Here is a 21,905-nt window from a genome sequence, read left to right on the forward strand (position 1 = left end):
AGAATTTTCAGCTCTTTTCACGCATAAAAAGGGAAACGGAAGAAGAACTCGTGGCATCTATTTAAGTATGTCAACCGAATGATATTGATAGAAGGAATGAGTGGAAGTAAGCAAGATATATAAAAGAAAGAAAAATAGAGAGAAAGAGATAAATAGAAATATACATAGAGAGAGAGAAAGAGAGAGAGAGAGAGAAAACTAGAAAGATAAAGAGATAGAGAGAGAGAAAGAGAGAGAGAGAAAGAAGAAAGAGAAGATAGAAAAAAAAATAGAAGAAAAAAGAAATAGAAGAAGAACGAATAAAAAAGAATAAATAAGGAGACAGAAAGAATCCAAAAGACTTCGTCAGAGATAAGCGAACGAATGGATGTTCCGTAGTCGCGTTGTTGGCCACTCATAGGTTCAGAAAGAGTACGTCAAGAGAGACTTCGTTGCTCTCTTGTGCAGACACACAAGGTCTCTATAAATGCGTGCGCGTTCGTTCATGACTACCAGTCGACACCGGTGGGAGGTCAGTCTCTTTCGGCGAGAGCGAGGCGCACGCGTCAAACGTACTATCACGCAACAACAACGTTTTTCTTTATCCTTTTCTAATCTGATTCTCCTCTCTCTGTGGTTCTTCTATCTTTGTTTCTCTCTTCCTCTTTTCCTCCCTCGTGCCACTTCGTTGACAATGACGAAGATTCATCGTAACGCGGTGCATCATCAAAGTGCATAAACGACGAGGATGAAGATGTTTGCGCGCGCAATAGTTCAATCGTGAACACTGGAAACGTACCGATCGGTCGATCGGTCGATCGATTTTTCCATCAGTTGAAGAGAAGTGAAATTTTATTGATTTTCATTCGACATCCGAAGAATTATGAAGTAAATAATTGGAGGAGAGGGGAAAGACAACAGAAGTTAATGAACTAGATGAAAAAGGATAGGAGAGAGATGTATGTAGGTCAAACGTATACTACACGATCTAACATGAAAGTTTTCATCGATTACTCGCTCTAGAACGTTCATACATACATACATACATATATATATATATATATATATATATATATATCCTGAAAAAGAGATATATATACCTCACAGTTTGTTAAATCTTTTTCTTAAATACGAACGATAGACACGCAAAGGATGTAACTAAAACGGCACACTTGGAAGAGATCCGATCAATGCTCGTTCGTTCGTGATAAGAACGACACGAATTGATTAAACATCGGCAGAATTCTTCTCTTTCTTACCACGAGAAAGAGAATCGAATATCGATAAACTTTCCTTTTGTCTCTATGTAAACGTTTATACGCTTATACGACGTTAAAGGTTTATACGACGTATATGTCTATCCTATCGATCCTAGAGGATAACTCGTAATTTAAACCGCAGTATCACGTGCACTCTGATCGATTGTAAACGTTTCTATGAGAAGTGCATCGATACATCATCATCTGGCTTATTAAAAGTGAATGTACGCAAGTAAGCGCGTGGCTCTTGACGATAAACGAGTCGACGACTCACCGACCAGTTCGTAAATTTTTCTCAACAATCCTGAGAATACATTTGCATATTCGTATGTTGTTGGAATGCAAATAGTGCGATCGAATATTCTTCTCTTATTAAACGAAATTACGTATTACGTAGACAACGAATTTTCATAACGAATCGAAAATTAATTTGCAAAGAACATATTCCATTTGTTTTGCGAGTAAACAGAAACGTTTGATCGAAATCGAAGAAATTAAAAATAATAGAATAAAGATGTTGGAACTATTGAAAGAATTTCTGGATCCTTTCCTTTTAATTGGCCTTTTTATCGTTAGTTTATATTTTTATTTTACGGCTACTTTCAATTTTTGGGAGAATCTTTGCGTGCCATTTAAGAAGCCAACAGTTTTGGTCGGTAATTTTGGACCCTTGTTATTATTTCGAAAATCTCAGCCAGAAGGAGTGAAGGAAATGTATGAGTGGTTCAAGAATGAAAGATTCTTTGGGGTTTTCCGTGTCAGATCACCGATTTTAATATTAAGAGATCCCGATCTCGTGAAGAGCATTTGCGTGAAGGACTTTGTTTGTTTCGCAAATCGTGGTATACCAACCAATAATTCTCAGGTACGTTAAGACGTATTCATATAATTTTTAATATCATTTTTATTATCACATTTTATATCGATAATACTAATCAAAATTATCAATTATCATCGTATTTTGTTTCATACGTGAAACGGCGAACGTTTTAACGTACGAAATCAACCAAAAAAATATATCAAATTACAAATTAGATTTCCAAAAATAAATATTTCTAGGATCCATTGTCAGGTCATCTCTTCAATTTGGAAGGAAGAAAATGGAAGGGTCTCAGGTCGAAATTAACGCCCACTTTCTCTTCGGGCAAGCTAAAACGTATGTTTTATTTATTGGCCGAGTGTTCCGAAGAATTTCGGAAACTTATCAACAAAGCTTGCGAGGGAAAAACAGCTGTGGAGGTTCGTGAGCTAGCAGCAAAATTTACGATCGACGTCATCGGTAGCTGTGCTTTTGGCATACAAATAAATGCTTTGACCGACGAAGACTCCGAATTCCATAGGGCTGCGAAGAAACTCTCAAGGCCAAGTTACAAGACGACGTTGTGGAGGATGCTTCGCACAGCTATGCCTAAGCTCTACAAGTTCCTAAGTGTTCAGGTCATCGATCCTGAGGTTACTATGTTTTTCAAGAACGTCGTGTCGCAGATGATCAAGCAACGAGAGAGCTGCGACCAAAGGAGACACGATTTTATGGATCTCTTAGTGGAACTGAAGAACAAAGGAAGCTTAGAAAACGAAATAGGATCGATATCGCAAACATTGAACGAAGAGGATGTTCAAGCCGCAAAGGAAATTGGTAAGAGCAATAACAATAAAAGAATTTGATGTTGTAACACGCTTAGATAATTGCTTAAGCTTGGATGATTGTAGCGACACACTTTTCATGATTTGTATTATTTCTTCTTGTTTCGTTTGACGGGAACGATAATTTCAACGGCTCTAAACTTTACAGCTGTACATTTTTAACTATAGAATTGTGCCATTGATACCGCATAAAAAAGGTTGAAAGGCGTGAAATCGTTTATTGTACTTCGAGAAAAAAAAGTAATTGAGATTGTAACGGACGTATAATATATAATTGTAATCCTTGAAGGAACGAGAACAATCTGAATATTTTCGATTAAATTGTTATGGTCCATCGACGATAAACGTTCTTCTGTTCATTATTACTCTTAGCAAAGTGTTAATAAGCTTCTCTCGACTTAACGCTAACTAATTTAATCGAGTCACGAAGCAATGCTCTTTCCTTGTAAATATTTATCACGTTCCTCGAATTCCATGGACATTAACGTATATTGTGGAGTAAATTGCATGAAAATATTCCATGATTATAAATGACTTTGCTATTTTTATAAAGATATACGTTCGACAATAAAGGAAATAGACCAAACGAGTTCGTCGTTCTCTGCTGCGCGTTTCATCGAAAGAAAAAAGAGAAGCATAGCTCCTAAAACGACTAGAAAAATGTGGTTCTTCTAGAAAGGGGCGGAACGAGATTGGACGCGTCGTGTATCATGCCGTGTAAGGAGTATTACGAAGCTCTTTTCGTATTGTTTTATTCATACCGACGTTTGATAAGAAGTCGACCTTAGGCTATGTAAATTACTCTCTTACAATGTCCGTCGAGGAAACGCTGTTAATACAGCGGCAGTGCAATAATACATACTATAATTTTATTTGTTTTGTATCGCGTCGCGGACGTATCATGTATCTATGTAAAAAAAAAAAAAATAAATAAAAAGAAAAAATATGATATACCTCGAGGGCCATATTTGGTAAGTATGTACATATATGCGCAATGATCCAACTTCGTTTTCTGCAAGCTGATTGAGCATTTCTCGATGATGGGATATGAAAAATCAGCAGATTTTTCACGTCGAAACTAAGTTATCTTGACCTACTTTGAAACGTATCATTTTCAGAGCTCGATGAAAATTCCATCGCGGCCCAGGCCTTCGTTTTCTTTGCAGCCGGTTACGAAACTTCGTCCAACACAATAGCGTTCTGTCTGCACGAGTTGGCGTTAAATGAAGAGATTCAAGAAAAGACTAGGCGAGATATTAACGACTCCATAATGAAACGAGATGGGAAATTAACTTACGATGCAGTTCAGGATATGAAATATCTCGACTTGGTGATACTAGGTGAGCTCGTTAGTTTCTTTCGAACCTAAACCAAAAAAAAAGAAAGGAAAAACAGAACTGTATTTACTTTTCACACGTTCACTGATTTTTCACTACAGAAACTCTTAGAAAATATCCACCAGCTCCGTTACTCTCTCGAAGATGCGAATACAAATATCAAATACCTGGAAGCAAAGTCGAACTTCCGGCTGGAATGAGAGTGGTCATACCGATTTATGGTCTCCATCATGATCCTGACCACTATCCAGATCCTGAAACGTTTAATCCTGACAGATTTATGGACGAGAATAAACGAACGAGACATCCGTATACGTATCTTCCGTTTGGAGAGGGTCCACGTGCTTGTATAGGTACCTTAAATATAATTTCTTTTTCGGATAATAAAAGAAAATTTAATGAGGGTATTTGTTTTCATTACAGAGAGATTATATTTACTAGTGTATTAATTATCTTTTGTTATGATGTTGTTAGTTTAATGGTTTTATTGTATATATCGATTGCCAAGTAGTAAAACATAAAGTAAGTGCTGTTTGATGGATATTTCATTGGTATAAACGCTGTATCGTTAATCCAATTATATCGTTGGAATTCTGCATACCATAGATTCTTAATCGAAACTTACGTCACCGACATTTACGCTCTCGCAAAGCCCGTATGAAGATAAGGCTTATCATCGTTTTTTTAGTAATTACTTAAACAAGTGGCTTAGAGTTATTAGAGTGATCCGATAATATGTTTTTTTCTTTCGATGATTTAATAATATCTTTATTTTCGTGAATAACATATTTGTCTCTAATCTTCTCTTCAAAAAGTTAAATGACCGGTATATATATATGTATACACATATATTCAGTTATGGGTATACACATATACTCAGATATTTTTTGAAAATGATATATTATTATAACGATAACATGTTATTATGTTCCGGATTTACGACGTACATTCCGTTAACACATGCATATTAAATATATTACAATCGTTTTTCAGGAATCCGGTTCGCGTTGCTGCAAATTAAAATTGGAATAATTTCCTTCTTGAGAAATCATGGAGTTCAGGTTTCCAATAAAACGGTTCATCCCATAAGATTCAGCAGGCGCAGCCTTGTTACTACGAGCGAAGATGGATTTTGGCTTAATATTACCTCAGAATCGGAGAATTCTTAAAATATTTACAACCATACAGTTTGATGTACTTAATGTTTCTTTTCTTGGTAAAGATCATTGCACTTTGCTAAATTTCTAAGTCATTCTCCACATAGAAACAGACTGATATACTCGAAATTTTATTTGCTATTATTAAAATAAAAAAACTTAATTGACAAAGATATTTAAATAGAATCGATAAGAAAATATATGATATTTTATTTTTATACGTTTTCTATTTACATTTAACACATAACTTTGATCGTTTTACAAAACAATTAATTATTTCCGAAGGGTTTTTCTACGGGATTGCAATTATTGCATTATTTATCACATGTCTCTATTAATTATTAAAAGTATATAAATTATGCGAATGTTCTTTTTTCATTCTTTTTATATCAATATTTAATGAATGAATTATATTCATAATAAAACAATCTCAATTATAGAAAATAATTTATTTCATACACCAATCGATAAGATAAATAATCAACTCAATAAAAATATTCGCGCGAGAGAAACAAAATTAAACTCATTAACAAGCTCTACTTCGTAAGTCGTCGTTAATTGAAAATATAAAAAGAAAAGATAAATAAATAATCTATTACAATCCGTGGAAAACAACAATCAAACGACGTATCGCGTACTACCTAAGCCAAAAACAAATAAATATATATCATAAATCTTTCAAAAACACAATTTACATTTACGTTTCAAATGCTTTCTTTTTCTTCGAGTGAAAGAAGGAAAAAAAAAGAAATTCACATAAATTCTTTCTACAAGAGTTTTTAATTAGTGAAAGTGTTTGACAAAGCTCAATCGATACGCTTACGTGGTTAACAATCTGTAGCATTGAACGGAAAGGAAAGATGAGTACGAGAAAGAAACAAAAATAGAGATAATCAGATATAGAGAGAGAGACAGAGAGAAAGAGAGAGAAAGATATATACACATGGATCTAGAGAGTAAGAGAAGCAACGAGATCCAGCAGCTGATCGCTCAACGCTCCGGAAACCATTACGTTCGCGCGTCATGGAGTCGCTTTGAGCCGCTTTCAATTACAAAGCCGCACATCCGATCGAGTTTTATTAAAGCGTCGGCGTGTCGGCGGCCGCTACCAGTCGCCACCAACGCACGATGTACAAGTACGGGAACGTGATAGTGTTGGTTATGCGGCGTTTACGCGCGTTTCTCTTGCCGTCATCGACTTCCTCGTCACTGTCCTTACCTTCTACAACAAACTTCAAGTAGGTATACTCTTTTTCTTCGTCGTGAAGGAAGAAGGAGAGAAGAAAAGGTAGGAAAGTCGTAAAAGGCGACGTGAGTTTATCGTGCCCGCCGACATAACCCGACACGACATCGTCGGAAGACTTGACGAAAGTGGTGAGAGGGGGAGAAGAAGAAAGAAATATACCCGAGATGTCACGTCTCCGATCATAACGGTGTTTCCGCCTTCGAATCTATATTTTCTTGCCCGTTTATAAAAACTCTACGACTTTTCGTGTAACATCTGTCAATAAAACTGCAACAAAAATAATGCCACGGTGAGCATCGATTTGAAATATCTTTGTGATAGAATCACATTTAGAGTCGCTCTTTCTAATTATTCTACGTCTCTTCCTTTTGCGGAAGAGAGCATTAGTCCGGAACACGATAAGGACATTTAAATGCACTCATACTGATACTTCTTTGGAAGTCTATCAGTGAACGCATCTACCTCGATTTTATCGCAACCAGCACTCCGTCTACTAACGTAAACATTATTCTCTTTCTCTGATTTTAGAAGGTTAACTTTTCTTTGAATTATAGTTTCTAGGTATAGTGGAGAATAGAAAGCTGGTTTGTTTGCTACGTTAATTTGTTTAGTAACGTTGTAAACGATAATACCGAATGGTCTGATTTCATATAGATTTAGTATTATTAAGTATAGATTGAATCTCATTTTGATTATGTTTAGTTATAGGTTATATGCTAAGTTTTTTGTATTTTCTATGATTCCGAATGTTGATTCATCAGTTATTTATATGAAGCTTTATGACATTACTTCATGCTTTTCTTATCGGTATTTGTCATTGATTTTAGTATCTTATTTATAGATGTCAAACTGCAATAGAAATATACACACGCAGGGATCTTCGGTGATAGACTATGAACGTCAATTCCAAGAAGATTTGGAGCGTGCTCAAGCATTGAGCTTGGAGAGTTTAGCTTTAGAAAAATTTAAGTTACAAAAACAGCGCTTGGAATATAATAATATACAGCAATCGTATCAATCGCAAAACAATTCACATGATGGAAGTAGTGGCTCGACGATGACGGATGGTGCTTTACAAAGTGACAAGTAAGCAGCTTTTTTACTTTGGACATAGCATAATATTCAAAACTAATTTATTATGGTTATTAATAGGTTACAATTTAGAAGTCGTCCACGTCCCGGATCTTTTAATAAAAATCAATCAAAAAATGCTGCATTGTTAGCTCCACCACCACCAATTCCATGTAGAAGAAATTCAACAACCGCTACGTCCAGTCAAGAAACATCAACTGATTTAATTAATTTTACAAGCCCAATCAAGCAGGATAGTTTATCGGAATATTGTACACCACCTCCACCACCTCCGTAAGTTGCAGTATGTTTATTTTGAAAATTACAGATCTTATTACAATTATCTATGATTATTTAATATATTTATACACATAGGAAAGCGCAAATTGAACCAAAGTGGGAAACTCATCCTGCTTTATTAAAAAAGCAGGCAAGGATTTCAAGAAGCAATAGTTCTGCAGGATCTTATCAATCTCGAGATTTTAGATACCATTCACTTTCGCCTGGGCCTAGGTCTTCTACTGCACCTTGCACGCCTGGAACGCCGGGAATTAGTCCTATCTTGTCAAGGGCCAGTAGTAGCAATAGCAATGTACCTGATATTACACCACAGGCAAGTAATATCTATTCATATTTTTCTTAATGTATTTATATAAGCATATATGTTTCTATGTGTGTATATATATATGTACTATTTGTATTACATACGTTTGTATATATTTTGATAGCTTCTGGACTTGAAAACTTTTAATATATTATTTTTATTACAGCCTGCATGGAATTTTTTTGCTTTTAAGAATTATTTCTTTCCACAGGTACATCCATTTGCATGTTAAAAGGTTGAATTGTTAAATTATTTATTGTATATATATATATTAATTATTACACATAATATTGAATATTAAAAATTAGTTGTATTAGTTATTTAATCATATATTAAACTATGGATGTAGAAATACATAAAAAAAAATTGGTATAAATAGGTATTATTATGACATATATATATACATAATGAATTATATTGTTTATTTCAGATTCCTCCCTTGCCTTTGAATTACAGACCTGGCATTACAGCACCAGCTACCTGTAATATGTTAGTACCTACATTTTGTGCAGATGAGCAGTTAAATGTATTGAAAGTGATAGAAAAAAAGCCAAATAGTAATCTTATAGATTTGAGTACTTGTGAAGAAATAGAGGATAAAACAAATGTTAGAGTCAGTGTATTAGAAGCATTTGACCCTTTACTTGTTAAGACTGATGATAACAGTGAATATATGAAGGATATTAAGGACGGTATGTTATTAATTTTATATTGATTAAAATTCTTTATATCAATGTGTTAATTGAATTTATTTTCTTTTAGATATTCAATCGCAAATTAGTGGGTCTGTATATGATCCTTTTGATCCTTTTGATTACATGTATAGCACAAATGAAAGTGTAAATTCAGATCCAGTATATGTAGCAGTAGAAAAGTCAGGTAAATCTCCAGCTATTTCTCCGGCTGCACCACCACCACTGCCACCTAGAAATTCATCTGCATGGAATACTATTGAAAGAAGGAGAACATCCTTGGACCGCCGTGTAAGTTTACACAATATGTGTATATATATATGATTGATATATTTTCAATTTTGATATTGTTGCAATATTTTTTATAGCAGAAAAAACAATCGCGTTTATATGAAAATGTAACGGTAATAAAAACTAGGCCATCTAGTAACGATGGTGACCTGAGTGCTTTTCATCAAATGGTTAAATCTGTGCGAGGTTCGTAAGAAAAGTATGATTTTCTATTCTATGTCAATAATAAATTAATTAATTTAATTTATATAGGTGAATTTCCATTTAACAATCCTAGTACAAATATTGGTCATGTAATAAGTCCAACAATGGAAAATTTATATCCTGAAGGCACAAGTATAAAATTAGTTGTGCATCCACAATTGTCAGATAACGATAAAGATTCTATTCCGTCCATTTCATTTACTTGTAATGGTATGTTTATTTTCGCGATATTCATAAAACGTAAATATTTTTAAAACCTTTTAACAAAATCTTAATTGCGATATATTTTGCAGTGAATTGTAGCGTTGAACACGTTATTTTGAATGTAGCTTGTTCTCTGGAGGATGAAGATACAGTAAACGTAGAGAAATATTGTTTAAGAGTTTGGGGCTTAGCAGAATATTTTGCTCCTAATACAACATTAGCACAATACGAATATATTCATCAATGTATTAAGTTGGAAAAAGATATTGAATTAGCTATTATGACAAGGGCACAAATCAAAAAATCTATAGCTCGCACAGTAAATACTTTAATTTTTATGAATTATGTAGTACTAATCAATATTCCATACAAAATATAATTTTTATACATTTTCAGCTTCAAGATGATAATCAGGATCAATGTCTTAAATTAGAAGATATACTTCCTAATGAACCATTACAACCAATTTCTTATGATACATTGCTTATCTTATTAGGTATAGTTTAAATCAATTTCAAAAATAAACATCTGACTATAATAATAGTTAAAATATTTTCTTTTTATGTTGCAGAAACGGTAGAAAAAGAAATGGAACGCGTAGAAAATACTGCGATACAATTAGCAACAACAAATCATGGTTCTGGTCTTCTACCTCAATTGAAACCTCAAGGTGTAATTCAAGCTGTAAAGGCAGTTTCTGCATTGATGGGAAACATTGAGACTTTCGAAATCACAGAAGCAGTAGATAATTTTGTAAATGCTTGCTGTCAGTTTTTGCCTCAAGTTCATACTACAAACATAGAGTGCAAGAAACCTGAAATTGTACATGAAGATGGAGATTATTCGGTTGTAACGTTAAGAACGAAGTTTCCTGATGTGATCACTTCCCATTGTCATAAAATTCGCGATGCAATTCAAGATCTTGTAGAAACTTATTGTCATGCTTTTAGAGTTGATTTTCAATTGAATAGCAGAGGAGAAAATTCCACAAGTAAATACAAATTTTTTATTTATATAGCTAATCTATATAGATTATGTATATGACTATATATATGTATATATATTTATTTACAATTTAATAGATAGACTAGTATCTTCGGAAGTTATAGATACCGTACTTGTACGAGTTGGATCGTTACATAGATTACCAGGAAATTGGAAACACGACGATTACATTATTGCAGCTCAAATATTTCATGGTACAAGACCTGTCGGTAATCCTGTTTTATCAGAACCTACAACAGTAAGCTTGAGTTTTTATCCCAGAATTTTATTTAACTCTTGGTAAGTAATGCAACGTGTATTCTAATATATTCTGAAATATTTTATACAATTATTATTGTGTTGTTTAATATCAATCTAGGTTGGAATTCCGTGGGACCAGTGTATGTCAAGTTCCAAGAGAAGCCAGACTAGTATTAGTTCTTTATGGACGTACGTTACAACCAACTGAACATGAATCAAATTCCGTATCAGAAGGTGCTATGAGAAAAGAAGAACTTGGTTGGGCTGCTATACAGTTCTTTAACTATGATGGGTAAATAAATATAAAATAACAGCGGACAATATATACATCGTCTGTCCAAAAAATTTCTTGACTGGATTAATAAAAAATAGAGAAATGTTAAGATGGCGGTTTCAATGGTTCTATATAGTCTTCTTCCGTTTGAGCACAATGCACAGAATGTTCATACAACTATGTGAAACTATCAGAAAAGTCCTTTAAGATGTTCAACTCACCTGTCACAGTGGCTTGAATATCGATTATGTCGTCGAAACATTGAGGCTTCATGTGAATTTTTATTTTGAGGAATAAAAAAAGTTACTTGTCATCAAATCGAGTGAATATGGAGAGTGGTTGAGAACTGGTACTTGTTTTTTGCGCTAGAAACTACACAACTGCAGTCGTGTGAGCGCATTGTTGTGCAACAAGAAGAAATCCGTGACACACGAGTTGAACAACATCCCAAAGAAGGACTTATCTGATAGTTTCACATGGTTATATAAGCATTCTGTGCATTGTAGTCGAGTGGGAGAAGACTGTAGAAGAGAGAAGACCTACAGCATTGAAATCGCCATTTTAAATTTTCTCTATTTTTTATTAATTCAGTCTCAGAACTTTTTCGATAAACAGTGTGTATATATATATATATATGCTCTATGTTTATATAAATTTTTTAATATTGTTTTAGTATTATGAGCCAAGGAAGTTTCTTTTTATCTCTTTGGCCTGCTATCGCGGATAGAAGATTAGGTCCTGCACCAGCACCCGGAACTCATCCTCATAGTGATACACATCCTATTATAGGGTTGGAATTACCAGATTATGGAGGAAAGGTTTTATTCCCAACAGAATTAAGAGATCACGATGTTGAATCATTAGATTTTAATTCATTGGATCAAAATACGCAGGAATTGTTATTGGATATTACACAGCAAGATACATTTTCAAGGTACTGATGTAAATATATAAATTATGAGGGTATTAGATTTGATTACAATTATATTTTTATAACTTTAGGCCTCCCATAGATGAAAGAGAAATATTGTGGGAAAAAAGACATTATTTACATGACAAACCAGAAGCTTTACCAAAAGTATTATTAGCTGCACATAGTTGGGATTGGGCATGTCTACCGGATTTGCATGCATCTCTTAGAGTTTGGAGTCCTTTACCACCTGTACAAGCTTTACAATTACTTTTACCATGGTAAGTTATATCGTTGTTATAATTATTGACCCTTTGCATTTTGTTGATAACATTACGATAACATTCGTAATATATTTCATAATGCAACTTGCGAAAGTGTGTCAGAGTAGCTTATCGATAGTGTAAAATAAAACGAAGTGCAAAGGGTTGATATTTTTTGTTAATTGTAAGTTAATATTTTATTTAGTTTTCCAGATATGAAAGTTCGAGAAATGGCCGTTGGATGGATCAGAGAATTAAGTAATGACGAACTTGTAGATTACTTACCACAGTTGTTGCAAGCATTGAAACATGAAACGTACGAAGCTTCTCCTTTAGCTAAATTTTTATTGGAACGAGCTTTGATATCGCCGAGAGTAGCTCATCATATTTATTGGCTATTAACACAAGCATTACCGGGACAAAGTCCCCAGGTACAGGTTGGAAAGTCGTCGTCATATATCATTTATTTTTTCTTAACCCTTTCGCTATTTTTTTAATGGCGGAAATTAAAACAAAAAAAAACGCCACTGAATGAAACTGCACGTGACACAAATATACAATTTGCATATTAACGATCACGTGCGTTAAAATTTTTTTGGTAATAAGAATTAAGATCGTATAAAAATAAAGGAATAAAAATAATAACGATAATAAAATAATAAAATAATAAAAATATTGGAGTAAAAATAATAAAAATAAAGGAATAGAAGGACAACAAATAATACTCCAATAAGTATATTCTAATATTAGATATTTATAATAATATTCTATATAAGTACGAAACATTGATACAAATGTATATTTACTATTTCTGTAATATATATATATATATATATATATATCGAGTGACTTTGATCGTTAGTAGTATGTGAACAACGTTTCGTGGCGAATGATTTAAAGTATAAGCAGATTAAGGTATTAATATTACGTCATGTGAAATCACGTGTTATTATATGATTTCACATGACATTCACAGAGTGTAGGCCAACACATTTCTGTTGTTGTAATAAATCTGTTGGAAACAAATTATAATCACGTCACGCTGTTCACATTATTACGCTCATTGTCATGCGTGAAAGCACACGATTTCACGGCATTTAAGAATTTTATCGTTACGTGAGCTCAAAAATGAAAGAATTGTTTATGGAACGATATGATCATTAGATTATATGGATTAAAAAATGCGACAAAAAAGAGACGTGAAAAAAAGTCTTATATCATTCTCAATTAAGCCATGCAAAAATTCAAATTCATCTTTAGCCATTCTGAAATATACTATATCTACTTGTGGATATTTTTCTTGCAATTTTTTCTTACTAAATCGCTATATTTTGCTAAATTGAATTTCTTTTCTATAATATTTTATTTTCTATAGCATTTATTATGTACAGTATTTTTTATATTCAAATTGATTTACGCATTTTATTCGAAGTCAAAAATTCTACAAGATTTTCTATATATTCTTTCAAATCGGAAAAATTATTGCTTGAGGTTTCATGCTCCATTATTAACAAAAAACAATGTATTTCACGTGACGCGATATTAATACGTCTCTATCCTTGTAATAGCGAAGGGGTTCAGTTTTTTCTCATATTTCTCATACTTCGCATAATAATAAAAATGAATTAATATATTAATTAATATAACATATTTGTCTTTTAGAATTCTGCAGAAATTGTACCAGAAGATGAAAAAGGTATCAGTTCTGCGAGGTATCATAGGAGATTACAACTAATGTTACGAGCTTTGCTAGCAGTTATAGGGGATGCATTAAGGAATAGTTTTCTTACTCAACAATTATTAGTTAAGGTGTATATTTTTGTTAGATATTTTGTTTTATATAATCATTATTTATTATATAATCGAACGTATTATTTCTTAGAATTTAAATGAGATTGCAGAGAATATTAAAGCTACTAAAGAATCATTACGAATGGACGCGCTCAAAGTTGCATTACAAAATATACATTGTCAATTAATGGAGGATAATGGTACTTGTTTACCATTGTCTCCTAGTAAACAAGTATATGGTATCAATGTACAAATTTGCTCGTATTTTCCATCATTTACACTTCCATTGAAAATTAACTTCATTAGCTGTGATAATGTACTAAGTCCTGCAATCTTTAAGGTATTTAATTTACGCAATAACATTTTTCTAATATTATCGAGTATATTAGAAATATAATATTTATCTATATCACAGGTTGGTGATGATTTGCAGCAAGATATGTTGACTTTACAAATGGTCCGTATTATGGATAAATTGTGGTTGAAGGAAGGCCTTGATTTAAAAATGGTAACTTTTGCATGTGTACCTACTGGTCACAAACGTGGAATGATAGAAATGGTCACAAATGCAGAAACACTTAGAAAAATTCAAGTTGAATTTGGTTTGACCGGATCTTTCAAAGATCGACCTATTGCAGAATGGCTAGCAAAGCATAATCCTTCTGAATTAGAATATGAAAGGGCAGTAGAAAATTTTACCGCGTCATGTGCCGGTTATAGCGTTGCTACTTACATTTTAGGAATTTGTGATAGACATAATGATAATATTATGTTAAAAACATCTGGTCACTTATTTCACATAGATTTTGGAAAATTTCTCGGGGATGCTCAAATGTTTGGAAATTTCAAAAGGTATAGATAATAATTGTAGAAATAATAACGATAGTTATTACATGCATTTGTTATTTTGTTAGGGATCGAACACCATTTGTTCTCACCTCTGATATGGCTTATGTAATAAACGGTGGAGACAAGCCATCAGCCAAATTTCATCATTTTGTAGATTTATGTTGTCAAGCGTTTAATGTTGTACGTAAACATGGCAATCTTATCCTTCATCTTTTTGGATTAGTAAGTACAATTGAATGTTAAATTGTTATTATTTATAAATTATTCTCATAGGTACACGAACGAAAAGGCATTCTTTTTTTAACTTTCATCTATTCGTTAAATATAAATGATGTGTTCCGTTTATGATAATAATATACTCTTGCAAGCTTTTTTATGAGTTATATGCGTTGTTATGAAAACAACTAAACCGCAACGGAAAGACTTATCCACAAGTTTTATCAGAAAGCGGCCCGCTATCGTACTAAATTGTACGCATTGTACTTAATTAACGTTTATCGTTCGAGTCCTTATAACGTCGCAGTCGGAACAGTTCGAATAATTAAATTATAAGAAGCATCGGAGAAATTTGTCAGTCGTTGAATAGTGTTTGTCTCTACTGTAAAAATGTAAAAATTTGTGATTACATTATGGATAATTTCAAGTAAAATTTGGATCTCGAAAAAAATATCACATTGCATGCATGTTAATATTAATTATTAATTCACAATGGAAAATTTACTATCACAAAAGGAGTTCATAATGCAACTTTATAAACAAAATATTATACAACGAAAATTAAGTGACATTGAATTAAAAGAATTGTTAAATAAATCAAAGATGAACGAATATACAACTCCACAGATGACTTCATCTGGCATCTCTGGTGTTACAATGGATGCTGTTAGTTATGTACAAAAAGCATTGCTTCCAGGACAAACTAATCCTGAAGCAGCAGCAACATTTGCACGAATGATAGAGAGTTCGTTGAAGAGTTGGTTTACACAGTTTAATTTCTTTTTGCATAACTTAGCACAACTCAGATTTTCTGGAGATCATAACGATGGAGCATTATTATCTTTTATTCCACGCACATATACGTAAGTTCGGATCAATTTCTTATAAAACATCAGAATGTAATATAAATTTAGAACAAAATATGGATATTTCTTATTTTTATAGTATGCAACAGGAAGGTCAGTTGACAAGTGTACAAGTACATGGATATCAAAAGAGATATGATCCAGAAAAGTATTATATGTATATTTTACGTATACAAAGAAAAGGTCAAGCAGATCCTACGTATCTTTTTCGCTCGTATAAAGAGTTTTGCGAATTTTATCAAAAATTATGTATACACTTTCCTCTTGCTAAAGTAGCCAGGTAATTAAGCATAATATATTCTTGTTACGATTCTTATCCTTTAATTTTTGCATTTGTTTTTGGTATTATTCTAAATGATTCTCTTATATGATATTTTTATTATTAGGATTTATTAGAACTCGTGTTAGGGTCAATTTTATTCGGTTCATTTTTTTTAATAGGTTGATTTGAATTATTTGATTCACGCTTTTCTGTAGGTTGAATCGAATTTGAATGAGATATTGCACGATAAGTTCCCATATCGGATGTATTGTAGTATTTTTTTCTTATACTCAATTGAGCACGAAATCGTTTTAAACCCATTTTGGTCTTCTTTTTAACCTATGATATATATATATCGATAAATCATTTATATTTTCTATTACAAATAATGCTTAACTTATTTAAGATTCATTTGATAATATTTTCTCATATTTATCTATTATCCTATTTTATTTATTATCTTAATATCAATATGACTTACTTGCGAATATGGTTGATTTGTAGAATCGAGAATTTAATTTGACGTACACATTTCTTTTGAATATAAAAATTACTGTCTTGTCCAGAAATTGTTATCTTGCATTCTCTTATATCTTATCAATCGAAATTTTAATAATCGCGCACGACATCGTGCGGACTTTTTTCTACATTATTTCTGAATACCGAGAACAATATATTACTCATATATAATTACTTTATTTAATTTATTTAGCTTACCAAGTGGTATAAGCGTTGGACGATCGAACATAAAGCAGGTAGCGGATAAAAGACGAGCAGATATAGAAAAGTTTCTTTTAAGTCTGTTCAAAATGGCTCCAGAAATATCACAAAGTAATTTGGTGTATACATTTTTCCATCCTTTGTTACGAGATCAACAAAATGCAGATATTCATTTACGCAAAGTAAAAGGTATATAATTTAAAAATTAATGTCTATACGGATGTATCTCCTTTAGATTTTTTAATAAGGAATTGAATCATTTTAAATTAATATACTCTTCGTAGTTGGTAATTGGTGGGCAGAGAAAAAAATCAGAGAAAACGTACAATGTGGACAAATAAAATTATCCCTTCATTACACTCGTGGCACTTTATCAGTAATGGTTTATCATGCCAGAGGTTTGCCAAAAGTGGCAAATGGCCAAGAGCCAAATACATACGTGAAAGTTTATCTCAAGCCCGATCCTACAAAAGCGACGAAACGTAAAACTAAAGTTGTTAAAAAGAATTGTCATCCTTCATTTATGGAAATGGTAAATCACACGTGATAATTTAAATAATCATGCGCGTAAATAATTATACGTAATTAATTTAAATAATATGCAACTGTTAGTGTTTATTATATCTTTGAATATTCTTTTATTTTTTGATTAGCTCGAGTACCGAATGCCACTCGAAGTAATCAAGGAAAGAGCTTTGGAAGCTACTATTTGGAATCACGATACTCTACAAGAAAACGAATTTCTTGGTGGTATTCGATTACCACTCAGTCGGCTGGATTTAACAAACGAAATAATCGAATGGTTTTCATTGGGTAGTGTTCGATAAAAAAAAAAAAAGAAAAAAAATAGAAAGACTGTGTTAATAATATTAATGCTCATAACTATTAGAATAATTCAAAATGCTATTTCTTATACCGCACAAAGAGAAGGCATTGCTTTTAAAAATATTCTGCTATCGTAACTAAGGGATTAAGGATGACTAATGTTTTAATCAAAATATTTATACCGTCGAGGTATAATAGACGCTCATTATCGCTCATATCTCGCGAAATTTTAATTAACATTAATACGAAGTATAAAACGGCAAGTGTATTTCATAAAATTATTCAATTTTTACAAAAATTATTTGAAATTTCATAATTAGTGAATGAATGATTAAAAATAGTATTTATAAATGAATTTAATAATTGAATTTGTAAAGATTAGATATATTAAGAAGAGCCGCGTAGATTTTTTAACTATTATCAATGGAAAGATGGATCTGCATTTATACGATGCTGTTTCAGATGAATTATACACAGATATTTATTTAATGTTTTTTACTAATCAATAGTTATCCTTTTAATTGTACATAGATAGAATTGAATATGTAATCTACACAGCGAATCATTAAAAGTAATATTTTTACATGGCTGTCTTCTAAATAGAATACCGAAGGTATATACATATTCATATTTTTCATTGCTGCAAACATACACATACACACTCTCACGTAACATTTTCTGTAGAACAGATTCAGTTTATATAAGACAACATATTTTTATTTTCGTATTTTAACATTTAAAAAATTAAGTGATTCATCTATGTCATAACACGTAAATTAACAATGAGATATAAGTTATATAAACTGTTAATTTCCGTGATACTATTCTTTCTCTGCGTGAAAGAGAAACAAAATTATGTAAATATACTATCGAATTTGTGTAATAAATTATCATTTCTTATTATAAAAAAAAATTAATACGATTGCCTATAATGTACGCGATGCTTTTGAATGAGCAAACATAAGTCGGTAGATTAACGAAAAAATAAAATACGGCAAGTATATGACTGTCTCATTTAACGATAATCATGTTGTTCCTACAGAGATGTTCTTTCAAGTGTAATTAGAAAAATTTATACTATTTCATATGTTTTCACATGAAAGTATTTTTTACATACCACATGTTTTAGTAAGTGATAATTAATACTTTTAATATTGTAAAGTAAGTTATTCTGGTGTCCTAATGAATATTATTTCAATGATATAAATCGTGTTTTATTGGCATGCTCTCATCATCCTTTAGTTACAGTTTCACATAACATTATGTTCTACTTTTTTTTATATTCTTACATATATTTTTACTTCAAGTTAATACTACTCTAATATAAATATAAAATATATATATATGTATGTATGTATGTATGTATGTATATATATGCACTTACATTAAATAAATACTTTTAAAAAATTCTTTTCAAAAAATTAATTTTTATATGTTATAAAATATAAATAGAAAGTATATTTAATAAATATTATCTCCTTTTTGTTTTACTATATTATGCAATTTAGGTGTTACAAAATAACAAGTAAATAATCATAGATCTTATAACATTAAGTAGTATAAAATATAATCGTTTTATCTTTTAACTTTTTACTTTCGACTGAAAATATAACGATAAATTTCATTACTGTTATTAAAAAACTACAGTAGAATATATTTTATAGAAACGATATTGGAGGAATTATATTGTATAAGTCATAAAAATAATACTTTATCCGTATATTTACAAAAATTTTAACAAATTCGTGATTAACATTCAAAGCTAAAATCTGGATAATAGAATAGATTAAAAAATGAATAATTTTTTATTTTTTTTTAAACTTCTGTTTTTTATTTTTTTTTAATAGAATATATTTTTATTTAACAGATAGTCAGTGCAAATATTTAAAACATTAAGAATTATTATTTTCATTGTTGCAGTATCCAAAGAAACGAAGAAACATCTTCCATTTTTAAAATCAATGCGCCTTTCTCTTTCTTTCTCTGTTCCTTTCATTGTCAGGTATCCTACCACAATGCTAAAATCAGTTCCGCTTAAAAATGTATGAACCGGTTGGTCGTTCAAAGGACCAACCAACTAACATACGCTTCTACCTTGAACTACGCCCATCACGAATTTTTCCATGTTAGCAATATGAAAAGACTCAGGTAAATACCTTCAACATCTGTTAATATTTTTAAAGCAGAACTAAGCTTTTATAGCAGTTACAATAGATAAATTGGATTTATATAGACACATTTTTTTTCTAATTTCAACCGTGACTAATCTATAATTTCAAACATTTTGAGAAACTTTGGAAATATTCCGGTATTAAAATTTTTGAGAACATTTCATTTTATTTTATCTAACGCTAGGAAACACATGAAAGTGAAACGCATAACGTAAATATATTTATTTATTTAAAAAATTGCTTAAAAATATATGTTTATAAAAGAAATATATTTCATTGCTTACGTGACAGAAAATTTCCTGTATAATGATGAAAAATGCTTTTAAAAGTGTCTTTTACATCCTACATTTGAAGTGTGAATTTTGGTTTTCCTTCTTTCTTCCTTTATATTTTTTTCCTCTATATTTTTTCTGTCAGAAAAATTTTTCTCTATTGTTCAATATTTTTACTGTAAAAAAAAAAATACTTCTTGGTCGCAACATTTTATGAAAACGAAAAAAATAAAGAAAAAAATAAAACAGCAGACTGGTATTTCACGCATTAACACAAAGGATTATCGGGATATATATCTCTCTCGTCTCTCTCATTCTCTTTCTCTCTCTCTCTCTCTCTCTCTTTTTTCTCTTTCACCCTGTCTCTCTCTCTCTCTCTCTCTCTCTCTCTCTCTCACCCTCTTACTCTCTCTTTCTCTTTTTTTTTCTTTTTCTTTTCTTTCTTTCTCTCCCTGCTATTGATGAAGCGACACAACTTACTTTACTGTCCTATTCTTAAGTTTAAAACCTTTGAAATAAGCGGAAAAGTATTCTTCAATATCTTTCCTTCCACCTTTTTTTTTTTTTGCTGTTGCCGTTGCCATTACTGTTGCCATTACCGTTGCCGTTGCCGTTGCCGCATCGGTTGCTATTGTTTCATTGTTGAAGAAGAAATTGAAGAAACCTTACAAGAAGTTCTTTTTTTTTTAATTGCTTTGAAAAGGCCGAATTTCTTCTGTCAGGGATGTCGTAAAATTTTCGGGACTTTACCTATAGATAACATAGAAGAATAAGCTATGACCGTTCTTAAGTTCTCGCAGCAGATTGCAAGTAAATATTCTTTAAAGGGAAGTTGGCTAAAGTGGAATGTACGCACACACAATGTTCTACCATCCTAGTGTGAACATTTATGAACATGTTTTGACACGAAACGCACGCATGATCTTTTATTACCAGTTATACTTTCTCTAACACCTCCGAAAGCTTCTTCTTTTATATATCTTTTGTAAAATATGTACATTTTGATCCTTGTAAGAAATACATACTTTCTCTTCTTTTTCTTTTTCAAATATTTCTCTCTCTTTTCTTTATCTGATCTTTAAACTATGGAACAATAGTGATACAGTCTGCGCAAACGATAGGACTTATCGAGAAGATAGTGTAATTTTTTTTTTTAAATAAAAAAATATTAGTTTGTTTTAATTGATTTATTATTTTTTTTTTTTTTGCTAATCGCTTTTTTTTTAGTTAAGTTGAAATTAGACGGAAGGAAATATCCGTAGTTAAAATTCATCGATTTAAGTAAAAAATATCTCTCACTATGTCTGTCAATATTCTTTGTAAACGTCAAATTAAATAAGCTAAGAGGCATAGCTTTGTTTTATTATCTACTATTCCATTGTGACAATGTTTACGAAGTATAAATTATACATTTGTTTCCGAATAGTAAATTTTGAAATTCTTTGAATAATAAAGAACCTTACCTTTGAATAATAAAGAAAATGATGATCGAACTTCGATGAGACTGTTATTAAATTTTTCCTTTATTGAGTTTAAATTGTTTATTGCTAATC

General features: G+C 31.5%; 2 protein-coding genes and 1 long non-coding RNA gene across 9 annotated transcripts; 2 read left to right on the forward strand and 1 right to left on the reverse strand.

The window, feature by feature from the left end:
- Positions 1 to 480: 480 nt before the first annotated feature.
- On the forward strand, positions 481 to 5,594 carry LOC127062268 (probable cytochrome P450 6a13). Its single transcript, XM_050990165.1, has 5 exons — positions 481 to 2,103; positions 2,298 to 2,874; positions 4,001 to 4,222; positions 4,321 to 4,572; positions 5,213 to 5,594. Exons 1-5 carry the CDS (start codon positions 1,753 to 1,755, stop codon positions 5,386 to 5,388), a joined length of 1,578 nt encoding a protein of 525 aa, XP_050846122.1. The 5' UTR covers positions 481 to 1,752; the 3' UTR covers positions 5,389 to 5,594.
- Positions 5,595 to 6,139: 545 nt separating this feature from the next.
- Positions 6,140 to 19,116, forward strand: LOC127062260 (phosphatidylinositol 4-phosphate 3-kinase C2 domain-containing subunit beta). Of its 7 annotated transcripts, none has more exons than XM_050990131.1 (26): positions 6,140 to 6,911; positions 7,464 to 7,708; positions 7,775 to 7,987; positions 8,069 to 8,306; positions 8,464 to 8,508; positions 8,728 to 8,989; positions 9,060 to 9,280; positions 9,361 to 9,466; positions 9,533 to 9,694; positions 9,778 to 10,007; positions 10,085 to 10,184; positions 10,260 to 10,679; positions 10,771 to 10,972; positions 11,052 to 11,225; positions 11,881 to 12,141; positions 12,210 to 12,398; positions 12,586 to 12,817; positions 14,043 to 14,189; positions 14,263 to 14,511; positions 14,587 to 15,023; positions 15,086 to 15,242; positions 15,864 to 16,099; positions 16,182 to 16,382; positions 17,077 to 17,273; positions 17,369 to 17,616; positions 17,738 to 19,116. In XM_050990131.1, the coding sequence occupies exons 2-26, from the start codon at positions 7,464 to 7,466 to the stop codon at positions 17,909 to 17,911; spliced, it is 5,346 nt and encodes a 1,781-aa protein (XP_050846088.1). In that variant the 5' UTR covers positions 6,140 to 6,911; the 3' UTR covers positions 17,912 to 19,116. The 7 variants fall into 7 exon arrangements, with proteins under 7 accessions (XP_050846088.1, XP_050846087.1, XP_050846086.1 ...); XM_050990130.1 differs by having other exon boundaries at positions 6,140 to 6,614; positions 9,358 to 9,466; XM_050990129.1 differs by having other exon boundaries at positions 6,143 to 6,911; positions 9,358 to 9,466.
- On the reverse strand, positions 16,241 to 16,996 carry LOC127062272 (uncharacterized). The gene is made up of 2 exons (XR_007781111.1): positions 16,846 to 16,996; positions 16,241 to 16,703 (listed from the first exon to the last, which is right to left on the reverse strand). It is a non-coding gene; the product is annotated as an uncharacterized LOC127062272 (long non-coding RNA).
- Positions 19,117 to 21,905: the final 2,789 nt, after the last annotated feature.

This window comes from Vespula vulgaris, chromosome 3 (assembly GCF_905475345.1).
Source record: "Vespula vulgaris chromosome 3, iyVesVulg1.1, whole genome shotgun sequence".
NCBI lineage: Eukaryota > Metazoa > Arthropoda > Insecta > Hymenoptera > Vespidae > Vespula > Vespula vulgaris.